This window comes from Hyperoodon ampullatus (genome assembly GCF_949752795.1).
Source record: "Hyperoodon ampullatus genome assembly, chromosome: X".
In the NCBI taxonomy this organism is placed as follows: domain Eukaryota; kingdom Metazoa; phylum Chordata; class Mammalia; order Artiodactyla; family Ziphiidae; genus Hyperoodon; species Hyperoodon ampullatus.
Genome location: NC_136913.1, coordinates 93,747,698 through 93,772,158, shown reverse-complemented (window position 1 = coordinate 93,772,158; position 24,461 = coordinate 93,747,698). Strand labels below are relative to the sequence as shown.

The 24,461-nt window shown below is 44.1% G+C and overlaps 2 protein-coding genes across 2 annotated transcripts; one reads left to right on the top strand and one right to left on the bottom strand.

Annotated features, from left to right (window-relative positions):
* Nucleotides 1-2,010: 2,010 nt before the first annotated feature.
* On the bottom strand, nucleotides 2,011-24,091 carry LOC307069875 (NACHT, LRR and PYD domains-containing protein 12-like; the record flags this gene model as incomplete). Its single annotated transcript, XM_079728185.1, has 12 exons — nucleotides 23,983-24,091; nucleotides 22,882-22,926; nucleotides 18,527-20,186; nucleotides 16,444-16,533; nucleotides 10,596-10,766; nucleotides 10,312-10,482; nucleotides 8,527-8,706; nucleotides 7,664-7,834; nucleotides 7,385-7,555; nucleotides 6,528-6,698; nucleotides 6,239-6,409; nucleotides 2,011-2,092 (listed from the first exon to the last, which is right to left on the bottom strand). The coding sequence occupies exons 1-12, from the start codon at nucleotides 24,050-24,052 to the stop codon at nucleotides 2,011-2,013; spliced, it is 3,153 nt and encodes a 1,050-aa protein (XP_079584311.1). The 5' UTR covers nucleotides 24,053-24,091.
* Nucleotides 13,255-14,565, top strand: TEX13B (testis expressed 13B; the record flags this gene model as incomplete). Its single annotated transcript, XM_079727200.1, has 2 exons — nucleotides 13,255-13,694; nucleotides 13,797-14,565. The coding sequence occupies 2 exons, from the start codon at nucleotides 13,255-13,257 to the stop codon at nucleotides 14,563-14,565; spliced, it is 1,209 nt and encodes a 402-aa protein (XP_079583326.1).
* Nucleotides 24,092-24,461: the final 370 nt, after the last annotated feature.

Genomic DNA, 24,461 nt, shown 5'->3' with positions numbered 1-24,461 from the left:
TGAATAAGTTTTATTTTTAACATCAAGTTTATTAATTATAAAAGTAATACATGCACATGGTAAAAATCAAGTAAAACAGAGGGCTATAGATGAAAATGAAAAGTTCCTTTCCTGTTCTCCCAGTGCCCCTGCTTGCCAACTTCCTCTTGCCAGAGGTAACTTCTGTTAGCAATTTCTTGTATATATCCTTCCTTACATACTCTGGACACATACATACACATGCATATTTATCCTTTTGTACACAAACAGGAGACACACACACACACACACACACACACAGGGTTCTGCAATTTTTCATTTAACATTATATCTTTGAGTCCTTAACGTGACTGAATTTTATCAGATGTTCACCAGACTGACAGAAGGACCAGGGCAGTCCGAGAACATAGTAAGGAAAGTGCACAGAAAAAGGCATATTCACCTCTGTAAAGCCAACACTTAGCACAAAACCTGGCACATAATAAATCCTCAATACATAAGTGTTAAATAACTAAAGGGAAAGAAGAACTTGAGAAAACTGGAAACAAATTGCTAACTTGACCATTCTTCTCAGGCCAGACCGGGTCTCTAACTGAGAGTTACCACCTCCCAGGGCAGCAGGGAACAATACCTGATGATAGATGAGGACATGGAGAGCTGGACGTCTCGTCTGCAATAACTTTCCACTGTGTGTCTCTTCCCCCACTAGATTCACCACCTCCAGCACACACATTTAGTTCAAATGCACAGTTCACACTGACTACACAGTCTGGGGGCTCAAAGACTACACAGTTCAACTATATTATAGGTACACACTCATACATATAGCTACCATTAATCAGTACCTACTGTGGGATAGGCACCATGCTGGGAACAGCAGCCCTGCAAGGTTAATGTCAATTTACCCCCATTTTATAGATTAGAAAACTGAGGCTCCAAGAATCCAAGTGACTTATTCAGGGTCACACAGCTAGTAAGTAGCTTCCAGAGACAGCTCTACACCTTAATCAGGTCAGCCTACTTTTCTGTCGGTCCCACAGGCTCTGTGCTATTTTCCTTGCCTGGCACTCCCTTTCTCCACTTGTCTCATCTAGTGTTTTGTGGAAGCCAGGCAGAGATAGAAATATGGGGTTGTGCAGGATCCATGCTAGGCTACGGAATACGCTGTGAGGGATGAGTAGTGAGTCAGTCATAAGAGTCCATGAACAAGAACAAACACATGGGGGAGGTATTAAAAGTTCAGAAAGGGAGTGGAGCCTGGGAACTGGAGAGCACCCTCAGGAGCCTAGGATATGAATATTGTGGCAGCTCAAGAAACTCTAATGCAAGTATTTCTCTCTCCCTAGGTGCTTCTGGTGAGCTGCTCACAAACATAGCCCTTTTGCCTGCAGTCTTATAGCCACTGGCCAGTATATCTCCCCACATCTTAATCCTATTCATTCTCAAGGCCCACATTAAGTCTCACCTCAATGAAGCCTTTACCTAGTAACCCAACTCATTCCTCTTTCTTTTGTGAATTACAGTTTTACTTAAAATCAGCACCATAATATATAACATGTGTTTGTCCACCCTCTTGTTCTTTAATCATTTCAGGTATCTTGTCTCTTTAAGTGGACTCCTTCACATGTCTTTTTTTCTATTGTTTCCCTGCCCTGTCTGAGTATTGGGAAGCCTGGCTGGATGCTAGTCCCAACTCTCCCACTGAGCTGTGTGACTTGGAGCTCGTCACAACCTCTCTGAGCCTCATCTTCCAACCTTGGAAGGTTTTTGTAAAAACACAGTAAACATTGTAACACAATATAAGAATGTAAGGTATTATTGCTGAAGACATTTCAACTAAGGTGCTTCCACCTTTTACATCCTATTTAGTGGATGGTTCTATGTAAGAAATAGCAATCACTGCTGCTTGTTTCACACTAGCGTCCTCAGCAAAGGTTAATAGGTTTAGAACAAGAATACTGCACAACTGTTAGAGATGGTGCCAGACAGAGGAGGTCTATATGCAGCTGATTCAGGGGCTCTCCTTGAAAACTACCAGGTGATTCCAGGCTTGCTCATTTTTAAAGCTTCTATTTTTCTGAATGTTTCTTCATGTAAATGATCCGTGTCAATGCTATGAAAAATGAAAAGAATCTTGTGTCAAGTCAAGCCAACAGACGCCTTCAGTACCTTTCTTTCCTGTTCTTAAGGATAAGATTCCTATTCACACTTGCACCACAACACCACTCAGTTACTTCATCCACTCCAGTATCTTCCTTCTCCCTCAGCCTTAACCGCCTTCCTCGGATCTCAAAAGAGAAAATGCTTAACTTCCTCTTGAACTGTCACTCCTATCCCTCCCTGCATTTGTCCAAGGCCCTGCTCCATGAGTCCATCAGTTCCCGATCCTGTATCTATAACCTCTCCCTCTCTATGGGCTCCTTTCTCTCAGCTTACAAATTTGTCTATGCTAAAAAGCAAGACAAAAAAGAAAATGAACAATCCCTCCCCAGCCTACAACCCCACATTTCTTCTCCTTTTCACAAAAGTCTTGAAAAAGTAGTCTCCACTCCTTCTCCACTTCTTTATCTTCCATCTTCTCAAGTCACTGCAATCTGGTTTCCAGCCCCATCACACCACTAAACAGCCCCTGACAAGGTCACCTATGACCTCCTAATTGGTAAATCCAAAGGACACTTTTCAGTACTCATCATTTTGGAAATCTCTGCTGCATTTGACACTGTTGAGCAATTCCTCCTTGAAACTCACTTTTTCCATAGCTTCCAGGACACCTTTCTCTCTTGGTTTTCTCCATGGGTTTTCCTTTCCATACCCACCTCTTAAAAGTTGGTACTGCCCAGGGCTAATTCCCAAGAGATGTTCCTCAGAGGTTCTTCTCTTCTCATTCTCCCTAGAGGATCTCATCCATTGCCATGGCTTCAGCTATCACCTCCAGGGAACACTCCTATATCCAACTGTTACCTACTAGAAAACTTCCCACAATGTCCTGCAGGCACTTCAAACTCCACATGTGTATCCCTGATTAAAACCTATTGACTACAAAAGAAGGTATAAACTCTTTCAAGTGTGTAGTGAGGTACAGTTTTTAGTTTTTAATAGATAGAAGCTAATCTTTATCTAGCAAAGTGAAATGAGTAGCCCTGCTAGTTATGCAATTGTAGGGTAAGTAGACATTTAACGCCATGGAAGTGTAACAAGAACTTTAGAATTTTTTGAGTGACTTAGCAAAAGCTGTCTTACCACCTGACATGTATAACTCACTGCTGGAGAAGAGGCAGGTCAATATGCTTAGGAAGCCTGGAGGTCTTCTGGGAGTTAAGAGACCACCTACTCTCAACCCCTTCTTTCCAAATTTAGAGTTAGGAACATGTGTCAGGGTGATCTAGGGGGTTTTATCCAAGGCCCAGTGCCTGGGAAAGGCACCAAGGCACCAAAAATAAAATATCTTGAAGAAAGAAGAAGGCTTAAGTGGGGCTCCTGACTCAACTCAGGGGCCTACATCTTTGTGGGCAAGGACTGGCTTCACACATACATACCGGTGGCTGATTCAAAGAGCTCTTCTAGACCCAGACACTCTGACACATATGGTACTTTAGAGAAACAATGACTGCACATTTGGGTGTGGACTAAAATATATGTAACCTCGGAGTCCAAGTATAACGGCACTGCAGGGCTGGGAGGGTTCCACACCAGCCAGGGTATCACCATCCAGTCACCAAGCTTCTGTGGGACTGGGTAGGATCATCAGTTCTCAAGATGAGCCCCATGTGGCAGTAAGAAACAGCAGTAGCAGTGGACTGATTCTCCAACCAGCTTTGGAAGCAAAACTGGCTCCATCTTTGGAACCAGTTTTGGAAAGGTGAGGAAAGGCCCCCAAATGTACTACTACTCAGATATGTGAAAGAAAAGAGAGACAACTGAATTCGAACCCGGAATTCTGCAAACAGATCTTACTAATCACACATGGCATACAAGGCCTTGCATACCCCTTCAGTCTCATTTCTTGACACATTCTGCTTTGCACTTTATGCTCTAACAACAGCGAACTTCCTAGAGGTTTCCCACCTCTATCCCCCTCAAGTACCACAAAACATGCTGCTTATTGTCTGTCTACCTTTGCTCATGCTATCTCCTGAGCATGGACTACCCTTCTCCATCCTTACCCCCATTTCCCTGGCTATAGTCCCAAGACTCAACTCAGGTGGCCCTTCCTCCAGGAATCTTTCCCTGAGCCTCCTGGGCTGGGTGAGTTGTCTCCTGCCGTGGTCCCCTTAAGATTTCATGATTACCCTACTGCATTCATCAGTTTATGTGCCTGTCTCTACCACTAGGTCCACTGGTCCCTAAAGAGTACAAATCATGTCTCTCATCTTACTCATTCTTGTCTCCCAGCACCTGGCACATTTGCCTAGCACATAGCAGATATTCAGCAAGTGCTTGTAGAATGAGTGAAGGTGAGCACTGTCACTCTGAGGCCACAACCTCTTTCTTTCCCCTCAATCTTCTGAAGGTCTAGATACCTAGTCTTTACTGAACATATCATCAACTGTCTCTTTGCCTTGCCCCAAGATGTTCTAAGTTGATAACTGGTTTCCTATATGCATTTACTAAACGCAAAGCACTGAACTAGAAAGTTTATGGGGAAAATACAATGAGGGGTAAGATTCAGACCTCATACTGAAGCAGCTCTTCTTAGAAAACAACCTTCTTCCTTCGGCCTTTCCAATTCTCAGACAAGACTCCCCTTTTAGGAGGCTCTCCTGGATTTATCCCCTCTCTAGCCCACCACCACATTAAATGACCAACAGTTCCCTCTCACTTTACTTGGGCAAGTATGTATTTCTATTGATTTCAGTGTTATCTGTCTTATATACACTCTAATGTTCAAAATTTATTTGAGGTCAGTGAATGGTGTCTACTCTGTGTGTGCGTGTGTGTCTGTCCTTTATTTTGTATTTTGAGCTACTATTGCACACTGCTATCAACTTGTAGATTGCCAAATTACAAGGGTTTGAAGGTTGGCCTGAAAACACAATGGAAGCACATTGGTTAAAAGACAAAGGGTGAGAGAAACAGCAAATGGTGCAACAATTTACAATAAAAAATAAATAATGGCATCACAAAATAATTTCTCTGTGATGTCATTTAGGACTTTTGCTGAAGCTTACACACCATGGGGTGCTACCACATTAAATTACTCTATATTTAAAGGAACATTAGGATTGATTGTTGAGTTTATTTCAACCTACTGAAAATACAGACTCCAGTCACCCTTTTCTGAGAAAGACACCAGGGAGGTCCCTAAACCCCTGAGGCTTATTATGTTGTGAATAATTCCCTCTTCCTGGGCAGTAATTACCACAGTCTCGAGTCTAACAGACTTCACTTTGCTAGTAGAGAACCAGCTTCTGTTTCAGCCAGACTTGTAATCAGGCCTTTATGCTGTTTTCATTTACGCTTCAATCCATCAAATTGGCTTTGGAATGTGGAATTTTTGCACTCAGCCTTTATTTTCCATTATGTGTTCCAGTTCTGAATGCCAGAAATAAATGGCCATTTGGCCACTGGTTAGCTGCCAACAGAGCATAGCTATATCCTATTTAAGAATTACTTTGTGTGTTATGCCTGCCTGCTGAGCTGGCAGATGGATATTGACCCGAAAGGGTGAAGACCTCCACTTTCTGTAACTGTAATTCTGTAACAGCTTCATTCCCCTGAGTCTTGAAGACTCTCAAAGTGTAAAGATCCAGCCCTCTGGCAGGTATTAGAAGAAGAAAGGGAAAGGGTCTAACATTTATGGAGTACCTCCTATGTGCCAGGGGCTGCACATTCATAATTAACGTCTCACTTCATGCACTCCCCATGCTAACACCAGGCAGTCAGGTACTACTCATGTTAGCCCCATTTTATAGACAAGGATACTCAAGTTCAGGGAGGTTAAGTAAGCATGGGCATATAGCTAGTAGATGCTAGACCTAGTATTTAAGCCAGACCTAGCAGAATGTGGATCTGATGCTCTTTTTCCTACACCCTGTTACTTTTCTTAGTAATGGGATCCAGCACTACCTGTTCTCTACCTCTCTCCTTGTCCCTGTGTCCAAGGAAGAGGCCTACTGGTAATTTCCCTTACTTTGATATTTTGCCTAGGCATGGCCAGCCCTCGTATTTTCTTCTCTTTTCTCACTGCAATGACTATGATCAAACCCAATGTGCCTGTCCTGACCCCCTCTCCCCCACTTCCCCCACCACAGTAACTTACTAGAATGTTTGCAGTTTACATATTGGATGAATCAGTGCATCACACAGCATTTGAACTCCGAAATCCTTAAGGTCATTTCCACTTAAGTCTAGCAACGTTAGGTTCTCATTTCTGTTGAGGACAGAGGCGAGGGCTCCACAGCATGCATCTGTGAGATGACATTCTGCTAGCCTATGGGGGATTGGGGATTCAAGAAAGAAATTGGCTTTACCAAGTTCCACAGTGACCCTCCATTTCATATACAGCCTGGAACAAGAGCCCAGGGTACAAAGAGTCTCTGTGCGCTTACCACAAGGTCTGTAGCTTGCAGGAGGGGTGTTTCAGCCCTTCACACAGCACCTGCATGCCCTCGTCCCCTAAGGCATTGTCACTGAGGTCAAGAACTCGTAGGTGTTCATTGGTATACAGTGCATTGCACAAATCCTGACAACACTCTCCAGTCAGGTGACAGGTCCACAGTCTGCCAGGAAGTAAGGTAGATAAGGTTGGCATCATTTCATCTGCATTGGGTCACTTTAGGTATTAGGATTACCCACTAGAAAAACACATTAGAAAATCAGAGTGGCGGGCTTCCCTGGTGGTGCAGTGGTTAAGAATCCGCCAGCCAATGCAGGGGACATGGGTTCGAGCCCTGGTCCAGGAGGATCCCACATGCCGCAGAGCAACTAGGCCCGTGTGCCACAACTACCGAGCCTGCGTTCTAGAGCCTGCAAGCCACAACTACTGGGCCTGCGTGCCACAAGTACTGAAGCCCGCATGCCTAGAGCCCGTGCTCCACAACAAGAGAAGCCACTGCAATAAGAAGCCCGCGCACCACAACCAAGAGTAGCCCCCGCTCTCCACAATTGGAGAAAGCCCGCGCAGCAACGAAGTCCCAAAGCAGCCAAAAATAAATAACTAAATAAATAAATAAACTTATTTTTAAAAGAAAAGAAAATCAGAGTGTCATGTAAAAAAAAAAATCCCTTGGGCCAGGGCCAAACAGAGATTATGGAGAGGGGAAGATTTATTCCCCCTAAATTATCTGGGTCTTCATTTATTGTTTCCTCAGAGATTATATCACCAGGCCAGAAAAAAATCATTTAATTTTGGGAGTTGCTGAAACATCAAGGAACTCTGCCTGTGGCTATTGTCCACGATACTTACGCCAGATCCTTTAACTGACAGTCAGGCTGTTTTAATCCTTCACACAGCAATTTCAGTCCCAAATCTTCAATTTTGTTATTAATTAGGAGCAGCCTTGTCAGGCTCCGGGTAGAGCTCAGGACTTGGGCGAGGGACTCACAACAAGCTGCAGAGAGGGAACATTCGGAAAGCCTGGAGGGATGGGGACACCAAGGTGGCTGTTAACCATGGCAGCAGGGAGTCCCACCGAACCTCAAATGCCAGTGCCCACGAGAAGGACAAGGACAAGCAGACACTTACACAAGATTCTCGATTATACCATTTGCATGCCGCAGACCTTCACAGAGATGCTGTACTCCTGTGTCCCCCAGGGCATTGGCAAACACAAACAGCTCTTTTAAAGTCTGACTCACTTGCAAGAAAGAAGAGAGCTCCACACAGCTAGCATCTGTTAGGTAACATGTGCTCAAGCTACCCAGAGACAAAGAAGAAAAATCAGCCACTGCTGTCATTTAGCTTCCTGGGAATGTTCTCCCAGCCTCCCCATTTAGCTAAGTCCTAGCCATCCTCCAAGTTCCAGCTCCTGGCCCACCACTTACACAGAGCCTCCTCCTGAGGTCTCCAGCCCCCAGTGACCTCCTCCCTTTCCCTGGGCTCATCTGGCTTTTCTAAATGATTCTACAGTGTTCGACACTTGATTACACGTTGAACTGTGTTGCTCTCTAACTGTTTCATATCTGTGTGTCCTTAAGGGCAGCCCTGTCACTTGTAGTCCTTCTGATAATTCCATCCACATCTAGCCCAGTGTTGGGTACATAGTAGTATTTTTTACAGAGTTAATATTTAATTAGCATCACTCCTGTAAACACACAGGATGGTAGTAATACTGGAAAGAGCATGGGGTATGGAGATAGATTTTGGAGTCACATCCTGACTGTACCACTTTTTAATGGTGTGACCTTGGACAAGTCACTTTTCCCCCAATCCTCAAAGTTTCCTCATCTGTACAATGGGGTAAGAAAAGCCACCCTATATCGTTATTTCAAGGAGTGAATTACGTGAAATAACTTCTGGCAAGCACCAAGCATAGATCCTGGCACACAGCAGGCATTTAACAAGTTCAATAGTTATAAGATGATGCCAGATAGTTCTAAAAAACTTACTCTAGTTTCTCTACTTTACAGTTGGAATGTCTGAGACCCTCACAAAGATACTTCACCCCTGTGTCCCCCAGGGGATTTTCACTGAGGTCCAGCTCAGTGAGGTTTGGATTGCAAATGAGAACAGAGGCAAGATATCTGCAAATAGTCTCTGAGCTTCCAGGGAGAAAGCTAGCACACAACCTGGAGAGAAAGAAAGATGAACAGACACAGAGTTGGCCACTTTATCATCCTACTCCCTACCCGCAAAATATCATGAGCAAAGAAAATACAGGCTCACCCATACGAGAACCCCCAACCCTGAATATGTCACAACCCCCTTTTACCCATGAGAGTGACTTTTACGTTGCTCCCACAACACTGTGTCCCCCAATGAGAACTCAAAACATCTTGACTGCCCCCAAAAAGGAAAGAATTGGGAGGAAATATCAACACGACCTAACCTCATTTTAATTCCCTCTATGGATTTTAGCACTCTATCTCATATCTTCTTTCGAATCACAGGGGAAAATGCTATAATCATCCTTAATAAAGTTTACAGTCAAAAGATCTTTCCTTTCCTTTTCTTTTATCTATAAGTTCATTACTAATTAATTTGCCATCCTTAGAGAGACCCAGCTCATCACCATCATCCATATAACATTTCTTCTTTGGCACAAAGAGTGGCTTCTACTGACCTTCCCATCTTCTCAATCTTTGTTTCTCCATATTAGGTAGTCCAATTCCTTGAACTATTTCCCATCAACTTTCTCTTCCATCACTTTCAAGAATTTCTATGATAGACATTAAACCTCTGAGTCTTCAATTTTCTCTTGAGTTACCAGGCTCCAAACTCAGTCTTGAAGAGGGCTCATAAGGACATCATGTATCTATATTTCCCCAACTTGGAAATTTTAAATAGAGGTATTTTGCCCAAAAAATGAGTTTCAAAGTGGATTTAGAAAGCTTTAATGCTAAAGAGATTTTACTTTAGAAAACCCCACATATATGTTGTGATGGTTAATTTTATGTGTCAAGTAGTTGGCTAGGTCATGGTACCAGATATTTGGTCAAACATTACTCTAGATGTTTCTGTGAAGGTACTTTTTAGATGAAATTAACTTTTAAATCAGTACACTTTGAGTAAAGTAGACTACCCTCCATAACGTGGGTGAGCCTCATCCAATCAGTTGAAAGTTTAACAGAGGAAGACCGACCTCCCAGGAAGAGGATGGAATTCTGCCAGTGGACTGCCTTTTGACTTGAACTGCAACACTGGCTCTTCCCTGTGTCTTCAGTCTGCTGGCCTACCCTGCAGATACTGAACTTGACAGCTGCCATGATCCGCGTGAGCCAATTCCTTAAAATAAATCTCTCTATATATTTATACACATCTTTTTGGTTCTGTTTCTCTGGAGAAACCTGACTAATACATATATGGTAAATTTTTTATTACGGTCGCTACATGGACTTTGAAGTCAGACACATCTAGGTTTCTACTTGTGCCTTTGCCATGTTATTTAGCCTTTTGAACTTGGGTTTCTGTTTCCTCATCTGCTAAAATGGGGAGAGTAACCTGAATCTCTCAGAGCTGTTGTGCACATTAAAGAAAATCATGTATACAAAGCACTCAGCAGAATGCTTAGCACAAAGTAATTGCTCGGTAAGTGTGGGGTTTCATTATTGTCATTAACGTTATTGCCACTTTTATTCTTCCTTGAAATGTGTTTTGATCATATAACATCCATCTTGAGCTGCAATATTTTTAAATTTTTTCTTGCAGTATGGAAACTAATAGTGACAACTTACTTGAGCTTCTGTACTTTGCAATTTGGATCTTTTAAGCCTTCACAGAGCAATTTCAAAGCTGAAGCTTCCAGTTTTGTTTCACTGAATTCCAGCTCAGTGAGCCACTGATTGGTGCTGAGAACAGCTGCTAGCGCACCACAAGAAGCAGGAGAGATAAGGCATCGGTACAACCTTCAGAGAACAGAAGAATGACCTCATTACCTTATTCATGCTCTATCCCAAAACAAAAGAAATTGACAAAAAAATTACATCACCACAGACAACAAATTCTCCTGCTCAGTTACCTCAATGTCTGTAAGATACAGTTTGGCTGTTTTAATCCTTCACACAGAAGCTTCATTCCGGAATCTTCCAGGGTATTTTTCACAAATTCCAAATCTGTCAGATATTGGTTGGTTTCAAATACTAAGGCAAGGTCTCTGCCATAAGAAGCTGTGAGGTGGCAGAAAATCAGTCTGTGTGGAGAAAAAGGCATTTCAGAGAAGAAAATAGAACTCTCTTTAAAGGTACCCGTTTGTCCCTTACCGATGTAATGAATTATTTAAATTAATTCAATAATTAATTTATCAGATGCTTACCACTGTGCTAGATGCTGAAAACACAGAAATAATTAAGATCCAGACCCTGCCCTCAAGGAATGCCCAGTTAATGGGGAAAAATTAGAAAATCATGGATTATAATACAGTGTGAAAAGTAGTGCAAGTGGTATGCACAAGGTATCATGAGGACACAGAAAGGTGGCACAATTCAGCCTAGCTTGAGGTGGGGTTTGGAGGATCAAGAAATATTTGTAAGAAGAACCACTACTTGAGTGTTGTTCTGAAAGGGTAATAAAAATTGAACAGGACTTAGATGGATGAGGAGAATGGGAGTGGGGAGAGCAGGAGGCGCTGAGGGACAATCCACTCATGGAGCAGCCTGAGTGAAAGCGAGGAGGCAAGAGATGGGATGCTTCATTTGAGAAACTGCCAATTATTTGTTATGGCCTACTTTAAAATACTGGAAGATATACATCAAACTGCTAACAATGGTTATCTTCCAGGTTGAAGGGAAGGGTTGGATTACAAGGAGACATAAACTTTCTAGATATTTAGAAATTGTTTACAGTGATCAGAAGTTATCAGGAAAAAAATATCTTAAAAATCTGAAAAACATAATACATGTTTATTATAAATAATTTTTACAGTAGAGAAAATATAAAGAATAAAGGTTTTTAGGGCTTCCCTGGTGGCGCAGTGGTTGAGAGTCCGCCTGCCAATGCAGGGGACACGGGTTCGTACCCCGGTCCGGGAGGATCCCACGTGCCGCAGAGCGGCTGGGACCGGGGGGCCTGCGCGTCCGGAGCCTGTCCTCCGCAGGGGGAGAGGCCGCAACAGTGAGAAGCCCGCGTACCGAAAAAAAAAAAAAAAAAGAATAAAGTATTTTTGAGAAAGTTCTGTATTCCTACCACCCAAAGATAACCACTGTTAAAATTTTGGTATATAATTTTCCAGATTTTTAATGCATGCATACATATACCATCATATGTTCTCTGTAACAAATGAAATCACAGAAAGATTTTTTTTTTTTTACGGTACGCGGGCCTCTCACTGTCGTGGCCTCTCCCGTTGCGGAGCACAGGCTCCGGACGCGCAGGCTCGGCGGCCATGGCTCACGGGCCCAACCGCTCTGCGGCACATGGGATCCTCCCGGACCGGGGCACGAACCCGTGTCCCCTGCATTGGCAGGCGGACTCTCAACCACTGCGCCACCAGGGAACCCCGAAAGATTTATTTTAAGAGACGAGAACTTTTTCCGAACTTCCCCTCCAACTCCACCCCCCCAGAGGTCCCCTGCGTTGAGAGTCTGATGTGTATGCTCCCACTCCTTTCTCCAAGATCATAGAAACATATGCAAACACACACACAGGGTTTGTACATTTTACAAAAATGGGACCATAGAAAACATTACTACTTTACATGCTCTTTGTCATTCAGTCCTCATCTTAGGCCCATAGGTAAAAACTGAAATTTAATTATAGCACAAGGTCATACAGTAAGTGGCAAAGTAGTACTCAACCTGAGGGCTGTCTGGTTTATCCTCTACGCCTGGAAAAACCATTAGAAGTTTAAAGAGACATGGTCAGATCCCCCTGATGCCAGGGTAGGGCAGGAAACAAACCTGGGGTCAGAGGGCTGCAGTGGTCCAGGGAATAAATTGCCCAGGGGGAGGGCGGAAGGCCTGGAGGCAGAGAAATTCAAGACACGTTTTTGGGTGGGATACGGCCAGGATTTATTACCACTTAGGGTGACGGGGATGAGGCTGTACTCTGGCTCCACCTTCTTCCTCCACAGGGTAGCGGAGGCCACTGAGGGATGGGGGCTATTTCCGGTTCTAGAATAGTCCACCTCTAGGAAGGGCAGGGCCACCGGGTGGAACAAACCATTATGGTGGTGGTGGTGGGGGGTGTTTGAGATTTTTGTACTTGATTACAAGCGCTTCCCGTCCTTGTTCTGAATCTTTTCTGACCACTCCTGTTTCTTCCCACCTGCAAAGACTTTCAACAGCATAGGGGGTTCCCTTATGTCGGGGGTGGGGGGTGGGAATCTTCCTCACGCACCCCACCCACCCCCGCTGTTTCTGGAAGTTGGAACAGTCCCAACGTAAAGCGTGAAGGGGTAACGCGAGGCTTTGGTCCGTCGGAGAAAGAGCGAGCGAGCGGTGCCGTCTCTTTAAGCGTGGAAGGCCCGTGTGTTCGGCCTGGACCCGTACTAGCCAGGAGGTGAGGCTTGGCAGGAGGTGTCCTGGGGCAGGGCAAGCCAGTCGGGGGGAGAGCTCTTTACGAGGGGGGGGAGGGGGGAGGGGGAAGGCAAGCGGAGATGAGGAGACCGAGGGAGGGGGGAGGGGACAACTGGTTGATTCATCCCCGCAGGGCCAGCCAAGCCCCAAAGGCCCTCAGCTATCATGGCCTTGAGCTCCAAGGACGCCGGTATTGGGTTCCGGCATGGCAACGTGGTGGCCTTCATCAACGAGAGGATGGCCAGGCACGAGAAAGGCTCTGCGTTCTATTTCGAGAATATGTCGTTGTCCTGGGAGGCGGTGGAGGACAAGCTCAAGGCCATACTGGAGGATAATCAGGTGCCCAGCGAGGCCAAAGAGGCCTGTGCCTGGAGCACCTTGGCCCTGGGCGTGCGCTTCAACCACAGGGAGAACCTATTACACAAGCACAGGGAGCAGTGGCTGCACGACTTGTCCAAACTGCACAAGACGGCCAAGAAGGCCCTGGTCTCAGACCTGTCGTTGCTCAAGGCACAGCACGAAGTGGAGCGCAAGGAGGCGGCCTCCCTGATGCGACGAGCCCATGTCAGGCTGACGGAGGTGCAGAAAGAGCGGGACCTCCTGAGGTGGAAGCTGTTTCAGGTAGTAAGATTACTCTGACTTGGTCCCTGGCCCGTCCCGGGACCCGCCCCAAGTCCCGTTCGCTGCCCCCGTGTCCCCCCCACCAGTGCCGTTCGCCGCTCCGCTGCCCCCGCCATCCCTGCCCCCAGTGCCGTTAGCCGCTCTGCCACCCCGCCCTCGCCCCCGCCCCCGCCCCCAGAACAGGTCTCAGATCTGCTCACTTCTGTCCAGGAGCCGGTTCCAAGGGGACCAGGCCTGGCCACTGCCAGTTGGACCGGGGCAGAAGGAGCAGGTGAAGAGGAAGAGGAGGCAGGGGCCACTGCTCCTACTGCAGCCGCTTCTGGAGCCACAGGAGGAGGAGGAAGACAGAAGGATGTGGAAGGGCCAGAAGCTGCCGGGGGAGCAGTGCAGCTGCGTGGAGACCATATGCAGCTTCTCAGATTCGGGAACCAGAAGATGTACACCTCTGGTGGGCAGAGGGAGAGGGAGAGGGATCGCTGGGCCGTGGATACAGGCAGGCTTTATGTATCTGGGATAGCAAAGTCCAGGTCCACAGCCTCACAGAAACCCCCTCCTGTCCAGCTCCCTGCCTCATTCCCATCCTCACACTCATGCCCCTTATTCCCCTTCCCAGACGCACCCACGTCCTCCTCACCAGCAGCGCCGTTCACAGCAGGAACTCCATCTCAGGCGTCTCCCCGCTTGGGGCCCTCTTATTCTAGCTTCTGGTCTGATGTGGGGGGCCAGAGAATGGGCCCTCAAGAACCACAAAGAGAAGGGAGGGACTCTGATCCCCACCAGCAGGGGAGACCTCCAGTACTTCGAAGGCCAGGGGAGAAAATTTGCTTATACTGTGGGAGGGGAATCTGGCTATAATACCCTTGAATTCAGAAACGTGAAACAGGATAGAAACGTACCCTGATGGGAAGTCAATTTTCAGAGGGAGGGGGAGGGTGGGGGAGGGCTTGGGAGGAGTGGAAGGAAAGGGTGGGTGGGTGGGTGAATGGGGCAAGGGAGCTGTGAGAGAGGAGGGGAAATGGGGTGGAAGGTAGGGTATGAGGTGGTGGCTGGGGAAGTTGTAGATTAGGGGCTTAGGGGAAGAGAGACCTAGAGAGACAGACGTGTTCTGATGACCCTCTTTGTGTTCCAGAGCACTAGTACTCGACACCCCAGAACTACTGCCGCTTCTGTGTGTGTCTCTCCCCAATTCTAGCATCTGGTGGACCTGGGCAGACAATATATAACACCCCCGTCTCTGTTTCCCCCCCACCCCTGAAACTAGACTGTAGATGACTGGAGCAGGAGTGGACATTTGACCCATCCTGAGCCAAACAGATCCTCACACTAGAGAATCTGAACAGAGAGGCAGATTTCGTAGCCAGGATGGTGTCGGGCAATGAAGCAGTGGGTCACTGGGAGTCGCGGGCAAGGTCGGGGTCATGGACACCGAGGCCATAGCTGAGGCCTGGCCTTGGCTGTGGGGGAACAGAACCACGTGCTTTACAAAGTCCCAGTGCCCTTTAGAGAATCACAGTCTGAGGCCCCAGGGAGCAGAGAGACAGAGAAGCAGAGAGGAGTTGATCCTGTGACGCTGGATGTGCAGAGTGGCAGCCCGACCACTTTTCACTTCCTGCAGTTGTGCTGAGTGAAAATCCACTTTACACAGATCCTTTTGTCTTTAAGCTAACTTGAGTGGGTTCTTGCTCTGGGCAACCAGATTATTGCCAAGCCAGAAATTTACACCAGAAGAGCAGTTGCAAACCACAAACCATCAAAGAAAATGCCAGAACTGGCAGGGGAGGTGCATCAGGGAGTGATGGGTAGTGGGGATTCCTGCGTCCCACGTCTCCAGGAATGAACTGGATAGGAAGCTCATTCATGTTCTGGGCGAGTTACATCATGAGAAACAATCAAAACAGGCCTGGGGTTAACCCCGGGCTTACAACAGGGCCACCCCTAAAGGAATCCTTCAGGGCTGCACACACAGGGCACCAGCACCAGCTGCAGACGAGGACTACTATCGTTCAGCCCCACGACAGGAGAAGCCTCCCCAGTCTCCAGTGGGGAAGCAGGAGTGGGGGTATAGGGTGGGGAGGGGTACGGGGCAGTGGGATGGAGGGCTTTTATGTCTTTATATACTTTGGTGTTGTGTAAAGTAAAATAAATGTTCACAAAAATACAAAAAAGTAAGTGAATTTACTGGCTCGTTTGAGTTTGGAAAGGCTACCTCTTCCTCTGGGGCAGAAGGGAAGGAAAGCAGACACCGATCTGTGTGGCGAGGAGGTGGGAAACCAAGCAGGCTCCTGTCTGTGTGTGTATGATGTGGACAGACAAGCAGACAACTCACCTGAGAGTGAGCGAGGACGTAAGGTCCAGGTGGGGGGTGGGGGCTTCAGAGCAGTGGCACTTGGGGGAATAATTGCAGAGGAGGATGGGGGTGGGCAACGGAGGGAGAGAAAAGGAAACCAAGGGGAAAGACAATGGGAGTCTGGAAGGAAAAGGCAGGGGAGTGGGGTAGGGCCAGGACGGGCATCAGACACAAACTCTTGGGTTTTACAGCCTGACACGCACTTGCTACAGCAAAAACAGCACATACAAAAGGAGAAGAGGCAGGAGGGGTTGGCAGGGATCACTGCCTGACTCCCTACCCCTTCTAGGCTTGTAGCGTATCTTTTCATCAGCTGGGAGTGTGATTTCTAGCAACCCAGTCTTTACCTGCAAATACCTAAGAGTTTAAAGCAAAGTTCAACTTACTTCAGGTCTTTGACTTTACAGTATGGGTTACGCAGTGCTTGGCAGAGCAAGTGTAGTGGAGAGACTGGCAAATTACGCAGCTGGAAGGGCCTAAAAGAGATGAGAAAGCAAAAATAAAATGATTAAAAACAAAATTTTAAGTAACAGGCTTATTTTGGCTTCTGTTGCCATCTTAGTACTAATTTACAAAAACCTTAGGAGGTATTTACAAATACCTTAGGAGGTAGTATCCCATTTTTCAGATAAGGAAATTAAGGCACAAAAAGGTAATTTGCCCAAAGTCACATAGGAACAGAATGAAGGTCAGTACTCAGGTCTGTCTGACTCCAAAGCCAAAGCCACGGTACTGTATGCCAGGCACCGAGGTAAACACTTTACACACAGAATTTATCTTACCTGGTCCTTAATCCAATGACAGGTATTGTAATCACCATTTTGCAGATGCTCAGAGAGGTCAAGTGACTTGCCCAAGCTATCTGTACACTGTAACTGATTCTTGGTTGTCAGTACTAATAGAAGAATTAACGACAATAATTGAGAACTAGGAAAGTTCAATACGGTTGACCTTTGAACAATATGGGGATTAGGGGTACCAACACCCCCACAGTTGAAAATCCACATAAAACTTCACAGTGAGCCCTCCCTATCCCTCCATATCGGAGGTTCTGCATCCGAGGATTCAACCAACCTCAATCCTATAGTACTGTAGTACACATTTATTGAAAAAAATCTCCATGTAGGTGGACCTGCACAGTTCAAATCTTTGTTGTTCAAGGATCAACTGCAGTAAACTCTCAGTCAACACGCTTGGGAAAAGTGGGTATTTTGTGGGGTTTTTTTTTGGGGGGGTTAAACTTTGAAAATGAGCCCTCTGATGAAAGCAATGGGGTTGAAGGATGGGGACTCCATCTAAGGCTGACTTTCTGGAAACCCAAAATGAGCTAGAAGCCCCTTTGTGATTCCATCAGTGCTTAAAATCTCTCAATGTATATTGTCCATTATTTTACTTTATAATATATGGTTGGATTGAAGCTGTCATGAATTCATGAAGACACTGTAGCCAAAGTGCTTCATAATCCCAAGTCCATGTAACTTCTCATAACCCTTCCCCTGTGGTCCCAAAGTCTTGCTGCACCTCCCTTCCCCTCCTCACTTTCCACAAACACACCTATGCCATGCTCAATTCCACCTCTATGCTACTGCCCACTGAGGAACTAACAATTACCAGAGAAAAGACTCGGGTTAACTCACTTCCCAAGTTGAGCCTTCTGCCCACTCCTGTCTCCTTCTCAAGGTCCCCTACCCCTCACCTGGCCCCACAACTAAATGAGAGGCACTGTCCATATTAACCTGAGTACTGAGAACAGACTTATGACCAGTGGCATTTTCCAGACGATGCAGGTATAAGTCTTCTTGGCTGCTTTAGTAAGTCAGTAGAGCTGTATTTTGTAGTATACAGAGTACATACTGTGTAAGTGGTTTACCTAAGCCTCTTTGAACTCCAGCTCTCAACTCTCCATGTAGGTGTGAGTCTAGCAGAAAGAACCCAGGCTTTATAGCAATATACACAGGAGTGCAGCTCTGTCCCGTACCAACCTGGAGCTCTTTGAGGCCTCAGTGATGAAATATACGTAGAGAAGAGTAAGGACAAATTGAACATTAAGTTTACAACTTTTTCCAGAATTGTCATCAACACCAAAATAGCAGTCTTCAATGATAATCTTAATGATTTATATGCTCATAACTTTTTATAATTATAAAGCACCTTTACAGAGAGACAGTGAAGACTAATGGACACTCACATACACACACTTACAGTGGCTAACACAGTGCCTGGCACATAGTTAAGTTCTCACAAATGTTAGCTTTCCCTCAGTGTCTACCTTGGCCAGTGTTCAATATGTGATAGATACTCAATAAATCCTTATTGTGTTGATTGACATACAATAGGGAAAGCAGAGATAATTCAGTTTATTTATTGGCAATGCTAGAAATGATTATGTGCCTCAATACTTGAAATAAACAAGAAGGCCTATCATTTCTGTAGGCCAAAACACAGGTGAAAAGACATTAGTATACTCACTGATTAAGTGTCAAGGTTGGTGGCATGAATGCTGAAGCTCGATCTTCCTCCTCAAATCCAAGTAGATGCTGACACTTCAGAGACACTGACAGGTGACTATGACTGCTTTTTACACAGAATGACATAGCCAGAATGTCCATTTTTGTATAGGTAGGTTGAAGCAGTATAATTGACCCTAAATCATCAATTATTCTTTTTGCATATTCTTCTTCCTGAATCTCATACAAACAGTGAAACAAGTCCATTGGCTCAATCTGTAACCTAGAAGATTTATCTTTTATTTCTTTCTCAGTCCACTTCAACAACTCCTCTCGAAGTCCTGGAGACACTTTTCTCCCAAAAGTTGTTTCCACAGACTTTCCCTTTCCTTTATGTAAGAGGCCAAATAAGAACTGTATTGTTAATGATGAAAACCCTTTTCCATATTGTTGGAATATTTCTTGCCACGTTTTCCCTACTTGATCAAAAAACATCCAGCTGCTGTCATTCTTCAGGGCATAGAACACAGCAGTCAGGAACTCTTGGAAACTGAAGTGAAGAAAAGTATAGACACTGACACCTCCTTCAACTTTTTTCAAAAAGTGGTTGAGAAAAGTGCAGTTGGTATCATACACTCCTATCCCATGTCTTCTGAGGTCACTGATTTCAAACAGGACCTGCTGGTTCTGCAGTCCCTCTGCAGCCAAAGAGCAAAGGCCCCACAGGCAACTCTGTCCCTTCCACACCGAGATGCCTGTAAGGGTTTTGAGGCACTTGGAAAAGTAGAACAGATACACATCAGTCATGGTTTGAAGTGATCTCATAAGAGTCCTATCACCATCTCCCTGTGACTGCAGGACACTGCAGATCATCCAGGAGATGATGGGAAGAGAAGACATGATGTCAAGGCCTTCATTTTCTCGCAGACCATAAAAAGCTCTCATTGCAGCATTAGCACCTGAAAACTGACTCAAGAAATATGCTCTTTTTTCAGCATCTGTAAACCACAGGATCTCTGCCTGGGTAGCTTGTTTTAACAGAGAATGAAGCTTCTTCATGGTTGTAGGCCGGGCGGTTATCAGGAGGGAGGATTCAGGAAACAGTTTTTTCCTCACGAAACTACATAAGAGGGTCTCTACTGGCTTCCTCTCCAGGGGATTGGCACTAAGATCCTCTTCCTGGTCACCTACAGGGTACTGAAGCTCAGGAAATCCATCAAGAATGAACAGAAGCTTCTCTGGATATACAAGAATAACATCCAGGATTGGTCCATCTATATCTTGAAAAGTGTTAGTGATCAGGTCAGCAGCACTAAGGTTAGCAAAACGGCTTATTTCTCTGCAATTTACATAGATGAGATAGTCAAATCTGCCTGGAGTAACCATTCCTGCTGCCCAGTCAAACATGAACTTATGCACCACAGCTGTTTTCCCAATCCCAGCACATCCCTGAAGCACCACAGTTTGGGATAAGCTGGAGCCCTCTTCATCAGGATCAAATATATGTTCCATCTCAATAAAATTATTTTGTTGAGGAATTCCGCACGGTGGCTTTTCTGATATACAGTGTTCTTTTACAACAAGCAGTCGTGACTCTATATGCTTGCCATGGTGATAACATTTGTCAACTCCTTTTTTTAGGTATTTTTCTTTTAGATGTTTTCTAAATACTTTCCTGTAATCTAATGGGGCGACACCAAGAGTCAGTAATCACAGAATCCTAGACAACAGTACAAACAACAACTATAACTAATACTACCATCACCACCATCTCTACTCATGATGTTTCAAAGGCTCCTCAAACTTCATGCATCTGAGCTCTTGATTTCTATTCCACTGCCCGCCCCCCCCCCAAAAAAAAACCCCTCCTCAGGGCTCAGAAAAATGTTAGGATTCATTATTTCTTTTTTCCCCTTGAATCCTCCACATCTATTTAGCAAGGCCCATCATTTATATCTCCAAAATAAGCCTCCAATCCATTTATTTGCCACTACAACCTCAAATACCACCCAAGTACAAGGCACTATCAACTCTTTCCTGGACGGCTGAAACAGCCTCCTACTCATCTATACTGTTGCCATCTATGGCTCCTCTCCACACAAGCAGCCAACGTGATCTTCTAAAAATATCAATTACATCATGTCACTGCCATGGCCCAAAACTTTTCAAGAGCTTTTCATTGCACTTGATATAAAATCCAAAACCCTTACCTCATCCTACAAGGTCTGCTATGATCTGGGCCCTATCTACCTTCACTCCCCAGCCTTTTATATCACTCTCCTTCTCAGTCCCTATACTAAAGCCACACTGGCTTACTTTTAGTTCCTCACAAACGCCATGTTCTTTCCCACTTCCAGGCCTTTCCACCAGCTATTCTCTCTGCCTGGAACACACTTCTTCCTGCTCTTCCCATGGAGATCCCTTTCTCATCCTTCAGACCTTAAACATTACCTCCTAGAAGAAGACTTCCCTGACCACCCAGTTTAAAGCAGATCCTCTCTACTATACCCTCTCCCAGGACCCTGTTTTCCCTTTATAGCACTTAGCACAATTTACAATTGTCTTGTTTATTTTTTTCATTATCTGTCTTTCCCACTAATCTACATGAAAACAGGGACCTTGTCTGTCTTTTTCATCATAGTACCCTAAGTACCTAGCTGGTGCCTGGAATATGGTAGACACTCAATATTTATTGAAAATGGCTATAAATGCTTGCTTTTGAATTAAAAACAAGCCATTTATTATGCCTATTCTGTGTCAGATACTGTACTAGGCCCTTTACATACATTTTTTAAAATTTAATCATCATAATAATCCCATGAAGTAGGTATTATCCAGATTTTATAGTTGAGGAAACTGAAAACTTATAACCAGGGTTATACATTCATGGGTGTGCAATCTGTGCTTAGGCCTCGTGCTCAGAGGATCCATACTTGGTGTAATACTCTGCTGTTCCTATCTTGAAATTCTTAATAATTTTTGAACAAGGAATCCTGTCTTTTCATTTTGCACCATACCCCATAAATATGTAGCCAGTCCTGCTTATAGCATTGGGTAACTTGTCCAAGGTTCGACAGCTAGTAAATGGCAGAGACTTCAATTAAGACTCAGGTTTGTCTGAAGCCATGGCCTATATGCTTAAATACTATATTACATAGTTTTTCACTTTCTGCAACTAGAAAAAATAATCCAAGGAGTCAGTTATCAAGTTCAAACTTCTGTTAAGTGAATATCTAAGCTAGTATTTTCCAAATAAGTTTCTTGTGTAACACTTTTGCAAGATATTAATAGGAGAGCTGTGAAAAAGGTGTGCAGTGGTCAAATAAGGTAAGGGGAATGCACCTTCTATCCCATTTTAGAGTTTCTCAATACATATTAGCATATGAAAGGCTCTGAGCGAATCAACAGTTAAAAAAAAAACAGACTGTTTAACTTTGTTTAATCCAGTATTTTCTGGACTTAAATGACTACAGAACCCTTTATTAAAAGCAAAATTATTAACTCCTGGAGAATAGTATTCTGTAGAATTCAGGTTGGGGAATGCTGATCTAGATAAGTGTTTGCAAACTTTTTCTGTAAAGTTCCATAAATAGATTAGGCTTTTAGGTCTCTGCTACAATTACAGGCATGCCTTGGAGATATTGTGGGTTTCATTCCAGACCACTGCAATAAAGCGAATATTGCAATAAAGTAAGTCACACAAACTTTTTGGTTTCCTAGTGCATATAAAAGTTACACTTACACTAACTGTACTGTAGCCTATTAGGTGTGCAATAGCATTATATCTAAAAAACAATGTACATACCTTAATTAAAAAGTACTTTATTGCAAAAAATTGCTAATCATCATCTGGCAACACAGGGTTGCCACAAATCTTCAATTTGTAAAGAACCACAATATCTGTGAAGTACAATAAAATGAAGCGCAATGAAACAAGGTATACCTTTACTCAACTCTGCCATATTAGTGTGAAAGCAGCCCTAGACAATATGTAAATGAATGGGCATGGGTGGTTCCAGTAAAAGTTTATTTACAAAAACAGGCAGCTGGCTGGATTTGGCCCACTAGCTGTAATTTGTTGACCTCAATCTAGATCATTCCAGAAGCAGACTGGTCTATTCTATCCATAAAGTCCTGTTTATCTGGTGCTTGGCTACCATCATCAGAGGTCCTCCTAGTATTTGAATATCTATTCTAAATGATATAAAAGTCCTATTTGTTATGACAGTTTGGGACTTCATGAATATTACCAAAAAAACCATTGATTGTTGCTCAGTGAATATGGGGGAAGAAATGGGAGAGGAGTGGGGATGAATGGGGTTCATGGGAGACACTGTTCCCAAAACAGAAAAAGAGTAAATCAGAAAAGACATCTACCTGTAAGCTCCTTCCATGAAAATGAAGCCAGAGAACTTGAAGCAGCTGTGGGAGGAAGAGCTGGGGTTAAGAGTATCGCAAATACACGTTTGTACCAAAACATGAAATACACAGAAATTTAGTCACACTGTTACAGCCGTTCATGCTGTCCCCCAAACGGAAATAAAACAAAGAAAGAAAGCCACCTCACATCTATTCTAACTTACCAAAAAGGTATTTCATAGCTAATGTCCAACATAAAGTAAACCTAAGAAATTCCCACACAAATATATTTAGGGTGTAAACATTTATATTTATATGATAAATAAGGAAAATTTTAGGCATGAACTTAAAGGGGCATTCATTATTTGAAGTGACTGTTTCTGGTATTTTGTTTTCCTTTGAACGTTAGCTTATTGCTTCTGTTGGAGCTTCTGTTGAGCCTAACTTGTTAATGAGAAAGAATAAGACATTGTTGATGTTAGTTGGACAGAAATATACAATGACCTACATTCAAATGCACATACACACACACACACACACACACACACACACACCCCTTCACATTCCTATAGGTTTTTAGTACTTGCACACCTTTATAGGCAAGAGTGAGACATAGTTGGGAGCTGTGACTAGGTGGATGGGAGGAAGCAGAGTATGGAGAGACAGATATTAGAATGTCACAGAAATGAGCAGCAAGTGAGTGGTCTGTTGAAGATAACCAGTTTCTATTCCCCATAACTAAACATTCCTTGGAGTTCAGGAATCAGCCACATGGGGAAGGACTCCAGAAATCTTCACTCTTTACTCTTTTGTGGTGTCTCCTGTGAAAATCTGTGGTTACAGTAAAGGAAGAGACTTAAGAGTCTTTTATGATTATAGATGCTTTGGGGACTATGGAGAACATTATAAATACCAGATGTCTCTTCACAAAAATTGTGGAGAGATTATTAATGGCTAAATTCTGTATCCATGTAATACCTTAATACACATATACCTATACACATACAACACAATTTTAAAGATTCAGAAAAATCCCACAGTCCATGAGGAGAAATAGGGGAAAGAGAATGAACAAGATTACCTAGATTATACCCTCTTTTACCTCATTCAGTTACTCACCTTTCTGTTCAGACAATAAGCTCCAGGTGCAAGCAGGTTCCATATCTTTTCGTTTCTTTTGACTGTTCATCCTGGCAAATCAAGAAGACTGTAACCCAAAAGAGAGATGATGACTTTAAGGCCTGGTGGAAGCCCAGAGTAAAAAAGTAACTCAAGAAAGACTACTCAAAGCATCACAGAGCTGGGGAAGAGAAAAGGCCTAGTAACCAAGTAGAGAGCTAGCGTGGGACTAGGAGATCACAGGAAGATAGACCAAAATCAACAGTCTTCAGCTTGAAGAGAAAATAAATAAATAAATAAAATAAAGAGAGGATAGAATGTCCACAGACTTTTGAAGAGTACAAATACGGGAAATGTCAAATTGAACTCTAAAATGCGTTAAGGGAAGGATAGGATTTAGGCAGTATACCTCTAATGTTTGTGGTCAAGATAAGAAAGAATGACTGTGTCCTTCTACAACACAGTCAATTTGGTACCAC